The 13401-nt window shown below is 44.2% G+C and overlaps 1 protein-coding gene across 21 annotated transcripts in view; it reads left to right on the top strand.

Moving 5' to 3' along the window:
* Positions 1 to 13401, top strand: part of LOC147417935 (uncharacterized) — a 260362-nt gene that overhangs the window by 102716 nt on the left and 144245 nt on the right. For 20 of the 21 annotated variants that reach the window (XM_086506524.1, XM_086506523.1, XM_086506516.1 and 17 more), the window contains 3 exons: positions 3937 to 4071; positions 4174 to 4371; positions 4448 to 4714. In XM_086506524.1, the coding sequence (XP_086362650.1) occupies positions 3937 to 4071; positions 4174 to 4371; positions 4448 to 4714 (600 nt within the window). The remainder of the gene's footprint in view (positions 1 to 3936; positions 4072 to 4173; positions 4372 to 4447; positions 4715 to 13401) is intronic. The other variant, XM_086506521.1, reaches the window with a different exon arrangement.

Here is a 13401-nt window from a genome sequence, read left to right on the forward strand (position 1 = left end):
GAAGGGTAGTACACCTGTCACAAAGAACTTTAGCTGGGTCAAAGAGTCTGACACGGATGGGGCTGAAGTTGAGGTGTGTGTGAACTCCTGTAGATCCTCCACATGTGTTACCACACTGAAGCAACCTGAATAGGAGCTTTTGTTAGGCGCGTCGCAAGGTAGGCAAATGCTTGTGCTTCAGACTACGACCATCGAGAGGGTGCAGATGCACTAGTAAGCCTAGTCCAAGGCAAGGCAATATCAACATAATTATTAAACGATGTTGATTACCTACATGACTGGTATATCTTTGTTCCATGAGAGCTAATGAGAGGAGGTAGTCACAAATAAGCAACCACTTTATTAGGAACAATGTGCAAGATCTTTAGCAGATACAATGTGGCTCAGAAGAGTGCCTTGGGTCACTAAAAAGTGACACGTGGTAGGATTTAGTTGGAGCTGTGCTTTCCTACACCTCTCAAAAACCACTGCTGGTTGTGAGAGATACTTGACAAAAGCACTCTCAACTAGGGTACAACACTGTGCTCTTGAGAGAGTGTAGAAAAGTCATTCATAAAAGTACTCCAAAATTAGGTGAGACAATGATGAAGACTACTCTATTGAAGGGCGGCAGATTGTTTTTCCATCTAAAGGCCATTTTGGTATCGATGGTGTCCCATGTTGTCAGTCACAAACATGGTCTTTTTGTGATTGATAGGAGGGATAGCTATCTGGTTATAGCCACTAAATCTGACCACAAAGCTATACAGAGCATGGGTGGCCACATCTAGCCAGCCATGCTCTGGTTGATAGGACGGATAGCTATCTGGTTGTAGGCACTAAATCCGACCACAAAGCTATACAGAGCATGGCTGTCTCTGTGAATGATGCTGGAAACCCATATTGAGTGGTTTCTTTGTTTATTGCTCTAGAATCTACAACACCCTGATCTTGTTGGATTGCTTTTTGGGGTGATCACCATAGGGGGGTATCTGGTTGTAGCCACTAAATCCGACCACAAACTATGCAGAGCATGGCTGTCTCTGTGAATGATGTTTGAAACCCATATTGAGTGGCTTCTTTGTTTATTGCTTTAAAATCTACAACACCCTGATCTTGTTGGATTGCTTTTTGGGGGTGATCACCATAGGGGACAACCACCCCAAGTGCTGCTCCACACAGACATAATACTTGCTTCTTGCATTTTTTCGAGCTCTTTTTGACTGCCATGACATACTTTGTGTCAAGCTTGTAAGCGCGGCTGTGATTGGCTTGGTGTCGATGACTAGGGGAATGGTGTAAACATCCAGCTCTGCATGGACATCTTCAATGTTGTGGAAAGTTCAAGAAGACACATCATTGAAAGACTGCATATGAGAGTACCGGTCCAACAACAATGGCCTCTGAGTGCCTAAGTTGACCTCCCAGATTGGGTCCTAGACATGGGTCGAGGAAGGTTCCATGGGAAGGTGAAGTCTCCTTGTGGGGACCTGAATGAAGAAGCACATTGCTCGGGGAAATCCCTTGTATAGTAGTCCTTAAGACTCTACTAGGCAATGACAACAAAGTGGAGATCCTTGAGAAGTGAACACTTTTCCATGCTAGTGCCCATACTCTCCACATCTATAAGAGAGGACTAGACAATTTGGGGGCCTTGAAGGTGGACGAGGGGGATGATGTGTCTGGGAAGACGAGGCCATGGTTTGGGGGCCGTATAGAAGCTTTTAGGGGGCAGGGCATAGTAACACTAAAGAAGTTGTAAGATTGGATACTGTTGTGCAGAGGAGGGGCAGCTAGTAGAGGAGGCATTCTGCCCTCCAGCCCATAGGGAGTGACCATGTGGGACGACGGGGGCTGGAAGACTGGACCAAGTTTTGTTGCAGCTGTTTGAAGCCCTTCAGGTAGTAGAAATCTGTCCTCATGACCACTCCTCCCAGAAGTGGTGATAGGCTTTTGGAGGACATTCTTGAGGAGGATGTCCGAGGGCATAACATGTCCTGCATCAGACTAGTGCTTTGGACTCTTGTTATACTTTGAACTCCTTCAACTCCTTTTTGAGCTTCTCTAGTGCTTCATGTTTAGAAGACTTGTCTTGCCTGAGAGAGTAGATTCCTGTTGCAGAGCATGTTGCAACTCGAGTGCTTCGAGATCCTTGCATAAAGAAGCCAGAGGGTAAATGCATTTTCCAAAAGAACAGAGGCCTGTCTCCAAAAGGGTCTCTAAAGTTTGAACAGTCTTCTTGCTCCATCAATTCTAGCGGCTGAAACAACAAACTTATATCTAGTGTAGCATTTGGTTTGAGAGACTCTTGGAGCTTCTGTTAGGATGCCTTAGGAGGAGTCCGCCGACACAGAGAAAAAAACCTCGTAACATAGTCATGTGCACCCTCATTAGAGAGCCCCTTGAAGTTTGGAAAACTTTTGTCTACTTTGGCAAGGATGTTGGTGAGATTTTCTACCATAGGAGTTGTCACAACTTGGTGATTTGGCATCACCGTACCTGAGGTGAAGAAGGAAGAGCAGAGGGAAAAGCCAACTGAAGCCAAACCACGCGACCAAGTCTGGTCGAGCAGATTTTAAAAACGCGCGGTGTGAATTGTAGGCTATACAATAGGGTGCCGACATCGTAGCATACGGACAATTCAAGATGTGATTGATTGTATGGACAACTCTCAATGTGGCAATATTTATACTAGGGTGCTTTCTAGTGCTAGTTATTGATAACACATGAGTTTTAGTGCTTTTAACATCGTTGGAAAAATAACTTGTAAAAGAGATCGCTTATTAGGCCAAGTGCGTTTAAATATGAGACCAAGGGAACCATAGCAGTGAGATTATGTGAGAGGGCTCACACTGGTAGTTGTAACCTGCAACTCAATCAATAAAATAAGTGTATCAGTGAAGAAGACAGTGAAGACTGATTGTTTGGCAAAGCTGTTTGTCTCACACATCTTTTGGTTACATGGGATGCCTAATCTATTGTTTTAGATAGAGATCTAACTTTACAAGCTTGTTTTGGAGAGAAGTGTGTAAGAATGTGGGTACTCTACTTTAAATTCTCTTTGACGTGTCATTTGTAGACCGATGGGCAGTCTCTCCAACCGGACAGAGGAGAGAGAGGAAGCTGCCCAGAAATTCCGCCACAAAACGTGCTGGATTTCCGTAATGTTTCACTGGTGTGGCAGTACGGCTGCAGGGTGCTTTCGGCCTGGTATTTGAAAGCAGTTGACTTTTGGGGCGTCAAAGCTTTTGGGGGTGCTAGTTATTAGCAGTTTTGTTATGGGCCACATGCCTTTATAAGTGAGGCCTCGGGGCCACTCTGCCAAAGAAGTGTATGGTTGCATAGTTACAGAGCGACTCCCCGGTAGTTGAACTCTGTGAGTTACTAATGTGAAAAGTATGTTGGGGGGTGCGTGACTTGGAGGCCAGTACGTCTTGGTAGCGAACTCCGCTCTACCATGTCTTGTCTTCATTGCTCTTTCAAGTTCAAGTGTTATTAGTTTCAGTTTCAGTCATGAGTCTGCTATGGATTCGATGCCTTGCCAGTGGCTTGCTGGTTACATTTGTAACGGGTAATATATTATGTCAAAGAAAAATACTGCACGAAAGGTGCATGGTGCGCGAGCACTAGAAAAGATCTTCAATTCAAGCGGCATGGCTCATATACAAGAATATTGCTAGAATGTCGCAGTACATCAAGGCTCAGGCTGCTCCATGACAGAATGTCCAGTAAAAGCATGAAGGAAAACAGCTGTCACAATGGTACTGTACATGTAGCTGCATATTAGAGGGCATCATACTCCGTAGTGAGATTACCATTGGATACTAAAGATGGAATCTTCCATATAAAGAACCTTGGCAGACTGCCTTATCCATGTTTAGTGTATTAATACAAGCTTTTTCCCTTCACTGTTTCTCACTTGTATCTATTTATGGCATGCTTTTTGTTTCCAATTAGGTTTGGGAAATGCTTAGTCGGAAGCAATACAATATATCTGATCAAGACATGGATTTATATTGGGTTACCTTTGGCTGGCCACAAAAGATTGGATTTACTCTTGAGGAGTGTATAACCAGACTGAATCAAGCAAAGGTGATGGCTGCAGTTTTTTTGAAATCTTGATTGCATAAAATATGTGTAAGGTTGCATGTTTTTCTCGTCTCACAGTCCCATGGATGTCATTTATGCTCGCAGACTAAGTTTACAAGCGAGCTTGCGCTGGATCAGCTTAAGCTCAAAGGGGATCTTAAAGTGCTTACTGAAGAGATCCATGAGTTTATGAAGCTGGGCGATGTTGACTTATATGAAGAAAGGCTAGCATATGTCCAGGAAATTGAAGGAAAGCTTCAAAAATATGGTTCTTTAGGGGACCTGTACAATAACAGAGAGCAGGTATTTTTAACCAATTAAGCACAGGTATTTCTCACTTAAGAAGAGGCTGGTTTCTGAGATGCTGGCCATTACACAGATTCTTGGTCTTGTGCCTACTGAATATCCTCAAGTTGAGGCATTGGGAAAAGAGTTTGACCAGTATGGAATACTATGGCATGTTTGCTGCGACTTCATGCATTCTTTGCCACAATGGATGGATGGACCATTCAATGCAATTAATGCAGAGGAGGTAGTTTCAAATGTTGAAAAATGGTTTAGAAGTGCTGCTAAATGCTCTAAGCAGACATTAGGAGAGTGCAAAATAGTTGCAGAGGAACTCAAGAAAAGAATTGAGAAGTTTCAGGTGAGTTCATAGAGTATGTTTTGTTCAGCTCCTTATGCAGATGAACTGTGCACTGTGAAACCCATTTTTTGGAATTTCACTATCTGTTAGTAAAAGGTGGTCTTGTCTTATTGGATAGATTGTTTTACCAAGTGTTTAGATACTTCATTAAAAGGAAAATTAGATTTTGAGTAAAGTGTGATACAAAAATTCACTGTCCACATGTGTGATATTTGTTATCCTTAGAAATACGTTCCGTGATAACTAGTTGACAAGGCTTCAACGGAATTTCCATGTCGTTCTTTGTTTTATAGGTTTTACATATTTAAGGGAAAGATGAATAAAAGGGATAATGCACTTTCTCGTAGACCTCCCCAGTTATCTGCGCCGGAAGTCTAGTTTTGAGGTGGCAAGCAGATCCAAGAAGCGTGCTTGTTTCGAGGATGACCCAAACTTTTTTTCATCTTCAGAGAGGACGACGAACGTTCTAGAGAGGACGAGACAAGGCGGAAGAAGCGGAGAAAAAGCAAGAAAAGAAGATTTCTGAAAAAGTCTAGAAGAAGGCATGGTAGGCCGTCCAGCAGTTCGGAGGAGGAGAGCTCGTCCTCTTCTTACAGTGAGCATATGAGCAAGAAGACCAAGGAGTTCAAGGAAGGGGGTTAGGCCATCACGTTTGAGACATTTTGAGGCTACCAGGACACCCATCGAGCCCTTGAGTTTGTACAGCAGCTTGACGTTGCCTTCTCTGGAGGTCGGTCACAAATCACTCCAAGGTGCGAAGGGTGGCATCTTACTTGAAAGGAACTGCATAGACATGGTGGTCTACTCTGTTGTCACACAGAGAAGCACCTACGACGTGGGTAAAGTTCAAGAAAATTTTGACGTCAACTTGGATATCAGACGAATATGAAAGAGATATCATCACGGCTTGGCATGACTTGAGAATGACTAAGAAAGATACATTTTGGATGACTACTGCCAGAGATTTTGGGATACTTATTTGCTAGTGTCTTCGTTTCCGAAGATTACTTTCAGGGTACAGATTGAGCGGTTTTGGTGTGGTTTGTCGAAAGAGATTCGAGAGTATTTTCTAAACTAGAAGTCTGACTCTATTCAGAGACTTATGGGACATGCTAAGCAAAGATTTGGAATTCATGCCAGCTCATTGACTTATCCTATGGACACGATGGTATCCACCTCACCAGGGCAAGAGTCTTCCAGTGAAGAGAATGAATCAGATTTAGATTGTCACAAATCAGTGACGTGGCATGCCCAAATGCACTGGACACATTCCCAGCAGCCGGAAATTCCGCAGACAGGGACACGTGGCAGTTTGGCAGAATCCCGGAAATTACGGAGAACTACTGACGTGGCAACACTGTACGGACCCGAGATTTGCGGCGTGATTCACGGAAGCAGGTTGACGTGGCATGCTATACGGAATTCCGCGTTTTGCGCTGGGAAAAAGCAATTGAACATCCTACGCAAGCTTTTTGGGAGAGCTTTTGGGCTTTTCTTTATTTTAAGCCTATTTTAAAAGAGCTTTTGATTTTGGCAGCTTTTGGGGCTCTGCTTTTTGGCATCTCTTGTAATCAATAAATAGATGGGCAGGGCTCCCACTCGGCAGAGCATCTGGATGCAGAGTCTGAGAATGAGAACCCTCCCACGCCCTTGTACTTTGAACTCAGAATAATACAAAAAGAAATACGGAAAGGAGTGCCGGTCTTTGGGGGCAATATCTCTAGACACGAAACTCCGCCGGGCCGTGTCGAATCAATTGTGAACTGTGAACTGTTTTGAAGTGAATATCTGCTGTGTCGCAGTAGAATCTTGACTTAGAGTGTCCAAGTTTGTTACAGTGGTATCAGAGCGCGGCCGATTTCTCTTCTACCGAGAAATCCGATCCTTTTCTCGCGACTCTTATGGATTCAAACAGAGATCAGTCAACTTTCTCTGCATCTGGGGATGCGGGAAGAGATCACGAAGAAGATTCTCTCGAGGAGTACGGCCCGCCTCGGCCTACTCATGCGGAGATTGAAGAGATGGAGCGTCGACAATGAGTTGACAATGTGACAAAGATGATGATCAACCTTGAGAAGGATTCGAAATTTGCAAAATTTTCGGCTCAGACATCCTTCGATGATGTGCACTCTCAGTGGCGTAAGGCCATAGAACCACCCCTCAAACCGACACTCAAGAAACCTCCTACTCCAAGGATGTTTACAGAGCAAGAATTAGAAGAGGTGGTTGATACATAGATTACCCAGATTTTTGATGCAACCAACAAAGCCAAAAAGCACGACAAAAAGCAGAAGAAAGGAACTGACTTCCCGGGTTATTTGGGTCGTCAATCTGCTTTTGCCTCGGCAAGAAAGCAGAAGAAGCATGTCAGATTTGAAGGAGTATCCAATTCTTCTTCGTCTTCTGACAGTTCTTCTAGCTCTTCTGACTCGAGCGAAGAAGACAGGAAAGGAAAAAAGCGAAGCAAAAAGCAGAGCTTCGGTAAGGGCAAGAAAAAGGCAAAGAAGCCTAAGTTTCTCCCAGTTTTTGACAGTTCTACAGAGGACTCGTCTTCAGATAGTTCGGACTCTGATGATCACAGATTTTATGCAAAGAAGAAGAATTTCTATAAAGCCAACTAGTATGACTTTCTGGAGGATAAAAGCAAGAAAGTTCAAGAATTTAAAGAAGGTGGACAGTCACTTAAATTTGACACTTTTTTTGGATTCCTAGATGCTTCGAGGGCTTTGGCCTTCATACAGCAGTTTGATATAGCTTTCTCCGCAGGACATTACTCAGAGCACTCCAAGATTCGGAGGGCTACCTCTTACTTCAAGGGAAATGCTCGAACATGGTGGTCCACTCTTCTATTAAACAAGAAAGCGTCAGTTAAATGGCTGAAATTTAAAAGGCTTTTTACTTCTTCTTGGTTGACTCAGGAGTACGAACGCGACATACGAACTGCTTGGAACCATCTCCGGATGACCAAGAAAGATACCTTGGACGCGTATTGCGAGAGATTTTGGAGCTCTTTTCTACCAACTTCTTCATTTAAGAAGATCTCGTTCAAAGAACAGATTGAGCGGTTTACCTTGGGACTTCCTACGGAGATCCGAGATCACTGCTTAGAGCAAAGGTCAGATTCTATTCAAGAACTGATGAGTCATGCGAAACTGGGCTTTGCCATACACTCAGGTAGTTTGACTTACCCCACAGATGAGATCACGACGCAGAAAATAGAACAGTCTTATAAAAATGAAAGTAGAAAGAAGAAGAGTCCCCAAGATCAGAAAGATAAGGATGCACGACCCCGGCTCACTCGGGAGAGAGCCAACTACATTAAAGAGGGGAAGTGTTTTGGATGCGGGTAACAAGGACACATCTCTGCGAAGGGCCCTAAAAAGGCACAGAAAGAACAAGATGAAGAAAGGCCAAAGAGTTCAAAAGCAGCTGAGGAACGTGGACGGAAAGGCAAGATGAAAGCAGGACTGGTTCCAGATTGCATGGGTACTGACCCAAGCACGATTGATGAGAGTACAAAACTCTATCGAGCTTGGGGCAAAGTGAAAGATCAAGAAGCCCTGATTTTCTTTGATGGAGGAGCCAAGGCAAACTTCATTTCACGTGAATTGGCGGTGCGGGTCGAGATTACACCCGATCGGATGGGACCACTAGCAGAGGCAGTTCTAGCGGCACCCGGCAGGGACGTAGCCATTACACCTGCGATTGGCAAACTTTGGTTGCATTTTTAGGGGTGTTTGGGGCACAAGGACTTCTACATAATGCCCTTGGAAGGTTGTGATGTCCTCCTGGGAATTCCCTGGTACCATAAGAACAACGCCGTGGTCGACTATCGTGCTAGAAAAGCGACTTTGACTACAGAAAAGGGCCGAACCATTGTACTTGATGTGAAACTTAAGGGCGAGTCTGTCCCTATTGTATCGGCTTCGGCCGTTTCAAAATTAATGAAATCCAGTCTGTTTGTTTACTCAATCTCTTTGAAAGAGTTGAGTGATGATCATAGGACAAATATGTTTGATCTAGAAAAAGAACGCCAAGATTTTCTCCACACTCATGCCGATTGCTTTTCTAAGGGCCTTCCAGGCGAGTTGCCACCAGCTCGTCCCGAGGATCATACCATTGATCTGATACCTGGAAGCACACCACCGAATCGGCCACCTTACCGTGTGAACCCAGCCCAGAATGAAGAGATTATGAACCAAGTGAAAGACCTCTTGGAAAAGGGTCTTATCGAGTCGAGTACTTCACCTTACTGCTCTCTGGTGTTGTTGGTTTGAAGAAAGATGGATCTTAGAGAATGTGCATTGACTATAGAGCTCTCAACAAAATCACCATCAAGAACAGATTTTCGATTCCTAGGATCGATGATATTCTAGACCGACTACAGGGATCCTCTTATTTCAGCAGGATTGATTTGAAGAGCAGATATCATCAGATCCGAATCGCACCAGGAGATGTCTACAAGACAGCTTTTCAGACGACTTTCGGCTTATTCGAGTTTGGTGATGCCTTTTGGGCTTACCAATGCTCCAGCCACCTTTAACCGAATGCTCCAGCCACCTTTAACCAAATGATGGACATGATTTTCAGAGAGTACAGATCTTTTGTGGGCACTTTCTTTGATGACATTATTGTCTTCTCCAAGGATGAGGCAGAACATAGAAAACATCTGCTACAGGTCTTTCAGGCATTACGAGATCACCAGTCGGTGATTAATGCAAAGAAAAGTGAATTTTTTCTACCCTAGATACACTTTTTGGGACACATCAGGACCCGGCCAAGATAGAGACTATCCGTGATTGGCCCGATTTGAAGAATGTCCATGAAGTTAGAAGCTTCTTGGGCTTATGTTCTTACTACCGGCGGTTCATTAGAAAGTTTGTAGAGGTTGCTTCTCCTTTGCATATCTTAACACAGAAAGGCGTCCCTTTCTCGTGGGGACCCACAGAGGTGACTGCCTTTCAGACATTGAAAAAGAAGTTGTCTACAGGACCAGTTTTGACTTTGTCGGATTTGCAGAAGTCATTTGAAGTATATTGTGATGCTTGTGGTCGTAGTCTGGGTGCGGTCTTAATGGAAGAAGGCCATGTCATTGCCTACAAGAGCCGATCGTTCTCAAGGCCGGAATTGACAGTACAGATATATGAGAAAGAGCTTTTGGCGGTTATCCATGCTCTTACTCAGTGGCGACATTATCTACTCGGAGCTGATTTTATGGTCTTCACAGATCACCAGAGTTTACGCTACTTCTTGTCACATAAGCAACTATCGGAAAAGCAGATGAGGTGGGCAAACATCTTGTCAGAGTCCAGATTGTCCATGTGCAGGGACAAAAGAACTTGGTGGCGGATGCTTTGCCCCGGAAGCCGTTGGTTTTGGTTATTTCCGCGATACATCATAGGAGCTTCGAGTATATGGTCGATCAGTATGCCACATATACAGATTTTGCAGATATTATCACTCAGATATGGAATGGGGAGGTAGTAGCGGGATATTCCATTCGGAATGGCTACTTGATGAAGAAAACAATGTTGTGCGTTACATAGCTGTTGAGGAAAAAGGTTTTAACCGAATGCCACTGTCCATCATTTACGGGTCAGCGCGGCATTGCCACCACCTTAAAAGGTGTGGAGAGATAGTTTTTTTGGCTGAGACTCAAGAAGGGCGTGGACGATTTTGTACGCAGTTGCTTGGTATGCTAGAAGGTCAAGTTGGACAGGCATAAAGCACAGGGATTGTTACAGCCGTTACCCATACCCACCCGTCCCTGAGTAAGTATTGCAATGGATTTCATTTTTGATCTCCTGAGAACACAGAGTGGTCATGATGGTATCTGGACTGTTATTGACAGATTTAGCAAGCAAGCTCATTTCATTCCAGTAAAGAAAACAGTCAAGCCGGATCATTTAGTGAGACTGTTTGTGGCCCAGATCTTCAGATTACATGGCATGCCTGAGACAATTGTCTCCAACAGAGACCCCAGATTCACGAGTTTGTTTTGGAAGGCTATTTGGGAGAACATTGGCACGCGGTTGCGGTTCTCGTCATCTTTCCACCCGCAGACAGATGGGCAATCGAAAATTGCAAATTCAGTCGTACTGGGTTTATTGAAGTCTTACATCCCGGATTAGAAGACTCAATGGGGTACACATGAGACTTAGACACGGCTTTTGCCAAGGTCTGGGAGGCTTTGCAGAAATCTCAAGAAAGACACAAAAAGGCAGTAGATCGACATGGTCGCGATTTAAAATTAAAGGAGAATGATTGGGTGCTCTTACATTTTGGAAAGGCACGCCTGAGAAAGAAAAAGGGAAAGGAGCGGCTTTTTCCAAAGCTTAGCATGAGATACTATGGACCTTTCCAGATTTTCAAAAAGATAAATGATGTCTCCTTTAGACTGAAGCTGCCCGATACTTGGAGGATTCACAATGCTTTTCATGTGAGTCTCCTGAAGCCTTTTAAAGGCGATGTGCCCGATGATGGGGAGCCAAATGAGCAACCTGAAGTGGAGGAAAAGGAGGAGATACTCGTTGTAGAACAGATTTTGGCACATAAAGATAGAAAGGTAAAAGGTAAAACGATAAGGCGGTTCTTGGTTAAATTCAAGAACTATCCTGCATTGGATGCAAAGTGGATGGAGCAGAAGGACCTGGCAGATACTCCTTAGATTGTGAACCTTTACCTTGAAGCATTTGGTTTAGTCTATTCCAAATTGAACCCCGAACTCAGCTGGGCGGAATTTGGTGCAACGGGCATGGACAAGAGGGGAGTTGCTCCACTCCTTTGTCAACAGATTGCCCCGATTTTTGATACTAAAGTCACTGATGTCTCTTTTGAGTTTTAGGGATACTGTGAGCTGACAGTATTCTGCTGTATGACTTTATGAACTGGAATTCTCGATAATATGATATTGATTTGTTCTTGACTTGTCTAAGTGCAGGAACTGATAGACGAAATGACTGCAGCATTTCGGTTTGAAAGATCTCGATAGACGTGATTACAATAAGGATTAGTTAATCGGACATCTATGAGGTCTCGAGTGGATCTAGATGCAATTGCTAAATACGTCTCCAATTAATCATGTTCTGAGATCCAAATGAATTTTCGAATGTGATTTGTCATGTGATGTCTTGTGATCACTGATGTCAAGTGATGTGAATGTCGATTGGTACATGTGCTAGATGTGTTTCCTAGTGCGTCGGTACTAACAGTCAGTGTCTACTAAGACAGATTATGGCCTATGTCTGTGTTTGCAGGTGTAATCGAGGGCGATTACAATGCTTTCAAGAGGGGGGTATGTCACAAATCAGTGACGTGGCATGCCTAGATGCACTGGACACATTCCCAGCAGCCGGAAATTCTGCAGACAGTGACATGTGGCAGTACGATAGAATCCCAAAAATTACGTAGAACTGTTGACGTGGCAGCACTGTACGGATCCGAGATTTGCGGCGTGATTTGCGGAAGCAGGCTGACGTGGCATGCTGTACGGAATTCCGCGTTTTGCGCTGGGAAAAAGTAGCTAAACATCCTACGCAAGCTTTTTGGGAGAGCTTTTGGGCTTTGCTTTATTTTAAGCCTATTTTTAAAGAGCTTTTGATTTTGGCAGCTTTTTGGGGCTCTGCTTTTTGGCATCCCTTGTAATCAATAAATAGATAGGCAAAGCTCTTACTCTGCAGAGCATCCGGACGCAGAGTCTGGGAGTGAGAACCCTCCCACTCCCTTGTACTTTGAACTCTGATTAATACAAAAAGAAATACCGAAAGAGGCGCTAGTTTTTGGGGCCAATATCTCTAGGCATGGAACTCCACCGGGCCGTGTCGAATCAATTGTGAACTGTGAACTGTTTTGAAGTGAATCTCTGTCATGTCGCGGTAGAATCTTGACTTGGAGTGTCCAAGTTTGTTACATAGATTCACCTTTGGACTCTCCTTGAAGTCAGCAATCACATCGGGAGAAGACTGCTCAAGAAACAACCACTCAAGGCTAACTGCAAGCGTTGTCCAAGCCAAATCTAACTACTATCCATGTTCTGTGACTCTGTAGCCTACTACGGGTTGCCCGCCACAAGACCGCTCACCATCCTGGAGAGTGGTGGTATAGCTAACTGCTAACTTAGTAAGCAAGAGTGGTGACATGTACACTATAAAATATGTGAAAAAGACCTTCAAACTACTGATGCCTGCCCCCCCCCCCCCCCCCCCCCCCCCCCAAAATCCTCCGAGCACCTTCTTCCCAACTCTCTCGAGTTGACCACGGAGGACATTGAGGCCATACTGCAGAGATCCATGAGAAAGTCTATGGGGTGATCACCATTGTCTACTTTTGCCACTGTGCAACTTATTAGCCCTCATGTGATTGTACCCCTCCCCATATGTTTTTGAGTTGATGTATTATGTGATGAGGATGTAGGTTAGGCCTACATACCTATCCATTGTTGAAATTAGGGTTGCAGGGATGCAAATACAACTTGAAGAAGGTTAAAAGCTCAACGCACACAATAGAGAGTGTGTTGCTTAGTGCACAAATAGAAAGATAAGCTGGCCCTAGAGTGATGGGCGTATATACAATGTACAGGGGAAAAACCTCCGGCAGTCCTAAGGGTGCTTACACACATCACTACTACATATATGATAACAAATCCTCCTGAGAGTGATGCGGTGAACGAGAGCTGGCACATAGTGTAT

The sequence above is a fragment of the Adiantum capillus-veneris genome, chromosome 30 (genome assembly GCF_014529385.1).
Source record: "Adiantum capillus-veneris isolate H3 chromosome 30, ASM1452938v2, whole genome shotgun sequence".
In the NCBI taxonomy this organism is placed as follows: Eukaryota; Viridiplantae; Streptophyta; class Polypodiopsida; order Polypodiales; family Pteridaceae; genus Adiantum; species Adiantum capillus-veneris.